The sequence below is a fragment of the Thalassophryne amazonica genome, chromosome 3, assembly GCF_902500255.1.
Source record: "Thalassophryne amazonica chromosome 3, fThaAma1.1, whole genome shotgun sequence".
Taxonomy (NCBI): Eukaryota; Metazoa; Chordata; class Actinopteri; order Batrachoidiformes; family Batrachoididae; genus Thalassophryne; species Thalassophryne amazonica.
The window spans coordinates 122,969,950-122,977,520 of NC_047105.1; the positions used below are offsets into that span (position 1 = coordinate 122,969,950).

The 7,571-nt window shown below is 43.7% G+C and overlaps 1 protein-coding gene across 2 annotated transcripts in view; it reads left to right on the plus strand.

Moving 5' to 3' along the window:
* The window catches only part of klhdc8a (kelch domain containing 8A), a 91,938-nt gene extending 84,837 nt beyond the window's left edge, over positions 1 to 7,101 (plus strand). For both annotated transcript variants that reach the window (XM_034167400.1, XM_034167401.1), the window contains one exon: positions 7,028 to 7,101. In XM_034167400.1, coding sequence (XP_034023291.1) covers positions 7,028 to 7,081 — 54 coding nt within the window. In that variant the 3' untranslated portion in view covers positions 7,082 to 7,101. The remainder of the gene's footprint in view (positions 1 to 7,027) is intronic.
* Positions 7,102 to 7,571: the final 470 nt, after the last annotated feature.

The following is a 7,571-nucleotide window of genomic DNA, read 5'->3' on the forward strand; positions in this document are numbered from 1 at the left end:
TAATTTTGTTGGAACAGTTTAAAAATTCTGTTTCTGAGCGTATTGCAACTTACACTGTTGAGCGTGGAGTTAAGTCTGTGGCGGAGGCTGCGGCGCTTGCTGATGATTATTATCTGACTCATTCATCTGGGAGTAGTTTGGGTTGCTCGGGTCCACATGGAGGTTTTTCAGAAAGGCCTGATTTCGAGTCTAGAAATGGAAGGTTTTCACGGGAGTCTGAACAAGTTTGTAATTATTGTCACAAGCGCAGACACTGGAAAAGTGACTGTTATGCACTGAAGTCTCATCTTAAACAGGGTACTGGTAGTGCTAAGCCTGTCATGTGCACTGCATCTGTTGTGAAGGGGCAGGAAGTGGCAAAAGTTACTGTTAAGTCTGAGTTGGAGTCATATTTGCCATTTATTACTGATGGTTTTGTGTCCCTGGTGGACAGTGAAGAGCAGGTGCGCTTTTGACTCTTTTATTGTGGCTTCTGCTTTGCCATTCTCAAATAAAAATTCTGTTGGCTCAGACATTCCTGTTATGGGGATGAGCATGAATGTTTTGAGTGTGCCACAGCATAACATGATGCTTCATTGTGATCTTTTCCAGGGTGAGGTGGCTGTTGGGGTACTTCCAGCCTTACCTGTGGACGGGGTGGACATGATTTTGGGTAATGACATTGCAGGTAGCCGGGTGTGGGTGGATGTCCCTCCACCTGTGAAGGTGACTGATGTTCCTGTGCTGCGTAGTACGCCTGATGAGAATGAAGTGCAGTTTCCAGATGTGTTCGGTGCCTGTGTGGTAACCCGTTCAAGGACGCAGAGAGATAAGTGTTCTGATGATGACTCTAAAAATGATTTGACTGTGCCTGTGGCTCCCTGGTCTATTTCTTGCAGTGATTTGGTAAAGGAGCAAAAGGAAGACAACACTTTGGCAGCTTTGTGGGAGGAGGTTTGTTCTGCAGTGGAGGTTAGGAACAAGTCTCATGGCTACTTTGTGCACAATGATGTGTTGATGAGAAAATGGACACCTCAGTTAGATGAGTTTATTGGTGATCCTGTGTATCAAGTGGTTGTTCCTTTTAAATTTTGGCCTGTGGTTTTACAGATCTCTTATGATCACTCTGGACATTTGGGGGTCAGGAAAACTTATGACCGTGTTATGAGGTATTTCTTTTGGCCTTGTTTAAAAAGCGATGTGTCCGCGTACATAAAATCATGTCACACGTGTCAGTTGACTTGTAAGCCCAATCAGTCTTTGAAACCAGCTCCACTGTGTCCAATTCCAGCTATAGGACAACCATTTGAACATTTGTTAATAGATTGTGTAGGCCCACTGCCACCGTCTAAGTCCGGGGCCCGTTACTTGTTGACTGTGATGTGTCTGTGCACTCGGTATCCAGCTGTGTATCCTCTTCGTACCATTACTGCAAAATCTGTAGTCCATGCATTGTCTCAGTTTTTTTCTGTTTTTGGTGTCCCACGTGTGCTACAATCTGACAGGGGATCAAACTTTTGTTCGAAATTGTTTGCACAGGTCCTTAAACAACTAAATGTGACACACAATCTTTCTTCTGCTTGTCATGCGCAGAGTCAGGGCGCGCTTGAACGATTTCACCAGACTCTAAAGGCCATGTTGCGCTCTTTTTGTGTCCAAATGCAGGGTGATTGGGAAGAGGCCATACCATGGATGTTGCTGGCTGCTCGAGAGGTGGTCCAGGAAAGCATAGGGTTTAGCCCTAATGACCTGGTATTTGGCCATAGGGTCCGTGGTCCCCTGGCGTTGTTACAGGATGGTTGGAGAGATTCTGACCCTCCCAGTAATTTATTGGATTTTGTGAATGGTTTCCGATATAGACTATATTTGGCTCAGGAAACTGCTAAGAAAAAGCTTGCGGGAGTGCAGTTTAAAATGAAAAGGCGCTATGACTCTAAGACAGAGCATAGGGAGTTATTTCCTGGTGATCAAGTGCTGGCCTTGATGCTGTTGGTTACATCTCCTTTTCAGGCCAAGTATTGTGGTCCTTATTCTGTGCTAAAGAAGCTGTCAGATTTGAACTATTTAATTTCTACACCTGACCGTAGGTCACGCACGAAACTGTTTCATGTTAATCTGTTGAGACCTTATGTTGCTCGTGAGGCTGACTCAGTTTTGAATTCTGTAGCTCATACTGTCTGTATGTCTGTTCCATCAGGATCTCTAGTTGTGGCAGAGCTGGATGTTGACAATCTTCCTGGTCCGGATGATGCTATTGTAACTGGTCGGTTGAAAAATACAGTCTTTGGAAAGGTTGGAAAGTTTTTTGGGCCACTTGGAGCCATGGCAAAGAGATCAGTTGGTCCAGTTAATTCACAGCTTTCCTTGTATTTTTGGTGATATCACGCACCACTTGGTGAAAGCACGACATTGATGTTGGATATCCTAAGCCTATAAGGCAAAGATTTTACAGAGTACATCCTGAAAAACGCAATCATCTTGAGGCAGAAGTGGGGTATATGATTGAGAATGATATTGCGGTGCCTTCTGATTCTAGCTGGGCTTCTCCTTGCCTTCTGGTCCCTAAGTCTGATGGGAGTCCACGTTTTTGCACTGACTTTCATAAAGTAAATGCAGTCACAAAACCTGACTCCTTTCCTTTGCCATGAATGGAGGACTGTGTGGACCAAGTGGGTGGAGCGAGCTTTGTGACCAAGCTGGACTTGTTAAAGGGGTATTGGCAGGATCCCCCTGACAGAAAGGGCCAAGCAGATTTCTTGTTTTATAACCCCTAGTGGCCTATATTCGTACAACGTCATGCTGTTTGGTTTGAGAAATGCACCAGCGTCATTTCAGCGCCTTATGAATTTAGTTGTGCGGGACTTGGAAGGCTGTGCTGTGTACCTGGATGACCTGGTTGTTTTCGCAAATAGTTGGCAGGAGCATTTGGAGCGGCTTGGAGCTGTGTTTGACCGCTTGGCTCAGGCCAATCTAACTGTGAACCTGGCTAAATGTGAGTTTGCTAAAGGCACGGTGGTATACCTGGGTCGTGTGGTTGGCCAGGGCACTGTGAGGCCTGTGCAGGCTAAAGTCCAGGCCATTGATCAATTTCCTTTACCCACTACAAAAAAGGAGCTGATGTGGTTTTTGGGGATGGTGGGCTATTACAGGTGTTTCTGTAAAACTTTTTCTACTGTGGTAGCGCCCCTGACCGAGGAAAGGTAAAATTTGTGTGGACCAATCTATGCCAGAAAGCATTTGAGCATGTCAAGGCATTACTTTCAAATGCACCTGTTTTGGCTGCTCCTAGGTGGGACAGGGCATTTCAGTTGGAGGTCGATGCAAGTTTGGTTGGTGCAGGCACTGTCCTGTTGCAGGCAGATGATGGGGGGGTGAATAGACCAGTTTGTTTCTTTTCAAGAAAATTCAATCGTCATCAAAGGAACTATTCCGTTAATGAAAAAGAAACACTTGCTTTGATTTGGTCTTTACAGCATTTTAGTGTTTATGTCGGATGTGGTCCGGTAACTGTTTTTATCGATCATAACCTGCTGACCTTCCTCAGCAGTCTGCAGTCTCCCAACCAACGTTTAATGCGTTGGGCCCTATTGCTTCAATCTTATTGCCTTGAAATACGACATATTAAAGGCTGTGATAATGTGGTGGCGGATGCGTTGTCTCGGGCGCATTGAACAACTTTGCCTGGCAGACACCTGTGAAGATTGGTGACCAGGTGTTCTGCTCTGTTGTGCCTGTTTGCCACGAGATCTCTATCTAAACTTCTAGTGTTTTAGGTGCCTGGATACCTCTGTGGTCCAAACGTCTACGACAATGTTGTGACCTGGTTCACACATTGTCCACCTTCTCGAGGTACATTAGATTGGCACACTGTTCAAATATTCTGTGGTTTGACTCCTTTCATGAGTTAAAATTTTTATATGGGGTTTGTAAAGGTCCCTGATGGGTCCCCTTTTTGTGAGGGGGGTGTTATGGCCCTGGGCCTTGTGGGCTGGGTATTTGGTTGTTTGAACGCCATCTCAAAGCCGTCCTGTGAGACCAAAACGGATGTGTTCCTTTGTCTCGCTCCATCAGCAAATCGGTCGTGACGCGCGAAGCCTCCGCTCGGCTTTCCATGACAAAATCTCTTGTTAAAAGTGAAATCTGCCGGAAAATGGTTGATGTCCAGCTCTTGTGATAACCAGAGAAAGTGCACACGACGGTCCGGCTCCACAGAGCCATCCATTTAGAAATGATCCGGTGGTTTGTGGCTCTCGATGGCGGCAAGGAGCGCGGCGCACCGAGTGTCCTTAAAGCCGTCCTTAAAACTGTAGTAACAGTCCTTATTCTCTGTGAAGCCCGTAAAATATTCACCGAAAGCCAGATAAATTTTTCGAATGGTTTCCAGGTGCCAGTCTCTAACAGTTTCTGAAAAAATTCTGATAGGGAAAAAAAGCCCAAATCATTCTGCCATTTCCTGACAATTAAAATCCGCCGAGGGGGTGGACCACTCCTCACTCAAGCCTGCTCACAGGCGAATGACGCAACCGACAGGCGTGGAAAAACTCACACATGCGCACGAGGGTTCAAGCTTGTCTGACGCAATGACACGTGACTCAAATCCATATGGTTTTTGAAAAAAATAATAAGGTCGGATACTTTTCTAATAGACCTCAGGGGGTGGTGGCCAAGTGGTTAATGCGCTTGGTTTCAGTTCAGAAGGTTCCGGGTTCAAATCCCACCCCTGCCACATTTCTCCATGTAATGTGGAGTTGCGTCAGGAAGGGCATCTGGCATAAAACTCGTGCCAATTCAACATGCAGATCCACCTTGGATTTGCTGTGGCGACCCCAAGTGCAAACAAGGGAGCAGCCGAAGGGACTTACTTTTACTTTTCTAATAGACCTCGTATGTGGTGGGGGAGCGCCACCACATATACTCTAACACCACTGTGTTAGAGTATATGTGTGCCAATTTTGGCTCAATTCTGAGGTGCCATTTGGACAGGAGAGGGCCATACACACACACACACACAGTTCTCTCTTAGTACATAGATTGCTGCATTTTAGACCTGCAACCCATTCCAGAAGACAATGCGACAATAAAGCATGTACCACTTTGTAATGTTGCCCATCCTTGTCACAAAGATGTTTTGGCATTGAGGACACAAGGGATGGGATGAAGCATTTCTAGTGTTATCTTCTTTTTCTAGTGTTATGTTGTTCCTACAAATACATCTTAACATTTTTCATTTCAAAATTCTCCACACATTCTCTGCTGTTGGCAGATCAGGACTGCAAGCAGGCCATTCCAGCATCTGTACCTACTTATTCCACAGCCATATCTTTGTAATGTTTTCAAAATATAGTTTTGCATTGTCCTGTTGAATAATGCATCAGTGTTTCTGGAAAATGTTATCATGAAAGCAGCATATGTTGCTCTAAAATCTCAATACACTTTGACACAACCCCATTTCGTCACAGACCCTGGCTTTTGGACGTGTTACTGATAATAGTCTGGATAACTCCATATTCCTTGAATATTTTAATGACATTATGCACCAACAGGGGAGCAACTTGCAAATCCCTTCCCATCTTTCTTTGAGGAACATTGTTTTTAAATATTTCAATAATGTTCTCATGCATTTGGTGACAATCTGGAAATCCTCTGCCCATCTTTGTTCTTCAAAGACCCAACCTCTCAGGTTACTGCTTTTGTACAAAATCAAGATTGCAATCACCTGTGGGTATCACCTGTGTTTTGGTTGGTTGTTCTTTTCCAGTCTCAGATGTGCTGTCTATCTTCTTATCAGCTGCTCACATTAGGGATCACTGCAGCACATCGCTGTTTTGGTTCAAAACGCTGCTGCCAGACTCTTGACAAGAAGGTGTGGAGGGAAATGTGTGGGAGTGGCATCCGTGGACAATGGGATGCTGGACTGGCTGCGAGATGCCATGCCTGAGGCTGATGCAGCAGATCTTCTGAATCCCTGTTTTCTGTCTCTTCAGCTTTCTAAAAAATTTGTAACTGTTAGAATGGCCTAAGCAGTGGGTCAGACCTCTGAATCTGGTCTGCTTGAGGTTTCTTCCTCAGTATCATCAGAGGGAGTTGAGGTACCTTTGTTGTGATTTGGTGCTATATAATATGGAATAAATGTAATTGAAATTGAAGTAAATAGGCCTATTCCACAGAGCACTGTTCCTTCCCATTTATTCTTTATTAGCAATTTGGGGCACATTTTGAAGCATCATAGTAACTTCTTGGTCCATGTTTGTAACTCTCAAACAAACTTGGTATACATAGTAGTTGTGGCCATCATCAAAACCAGATTTGAAATTGGCATCCAATTTTTGAACTGTTTACTAATTTCATCCTGATTCTCAAAATAATTGATAGTACATGCTAACCTCTAGGTATTCATAGTTTTAGTGGCTTCACTCATGACTGAATGTCTTTAAATGAGGTATTCGTAGTGACTACAGCTTCAAACTTGTTTGTTCATGCACCACTGGGGAAAATATTGAAGCCAAAGCAGCATTTGTTGCGGTTTTTATTAAAAGTTGAACAAGTCGATCATGTATGGCTGAGAGTGCAGCTTCTTCCTTTTGTTTTTGGGCAGATTGCCATTTGCATTTTATAAGCCACCTAGTTGCCAAGTGTGCATTTTATAAGCCAGCCAGTTGCCAGTTCTGCACTTTATAAGTCAGCTTGTTAGGAGGAAAACCAGATTAAGCTATTTCATTCCATTTTTTTTTTTTCTTTTTTTTTTTTTTTGATTGTGGGTGATCGTAGTACAATGGTGCATTGTGGAATAGGGGTGTAAGATCATTTTTCAAAAAGAGCTTGTCATACGACTGGGGTTGTTAAAAAAATTAACTTATCCTTTACAGTAGAATCATGTGAAGATGCTACAAAAGCAAAAGCATCCAGTTGATGCAAAGTCCAGGGATATGCTCAATAACACTATATTAGTCCCATTTTCACAAGGAAACAATAAAAAAAAAAATGCTGTCTTTGAGCACCCACAGTAAAATGGGATTTTTCACCCGTCTTTTGTGCTTGTGTGTCTCAGGTTCCCAGCCCGGCCCATGAGATTCTCTATGTGAAGGAAGAGGAGTGTCTGTAGTGCGGCAGTTCCACATTTGATCCTCGGATGTGTCTCTGACTTTGTAATGTATCAGATAAGGCTACCCTGTGCTGGGCTTTGAAAACTGTCACCTACACACACACACACACACACACACACACACACACACACACACACACACACAAACACACACACACATATAGGGACACGTGTACAATGGAGGAGCTGGCTCTTTCTTGATACTTCTGTTTTTGCTACATAACACGTCTACACTTTGTAGTGCACAATGGAAGAATAAACTGTTTCGTAGCACCATATCTAGTAATGTGGTTGGAACATATACAAAAGAGATCTTTTATGACAAAGCTCACAGTTTGTATTTCATGTTTTTCTTTTGTTGACACGTTTGTTTGTGACACTACTGTATGCTGCTTCCTAATTGATGATTTGTGAACAGTGTGTTTTCCACCTACGATCTAATTTGGGGATTTGACTAACTATTTGGACATTGACAAACCCTTTTTTGGAT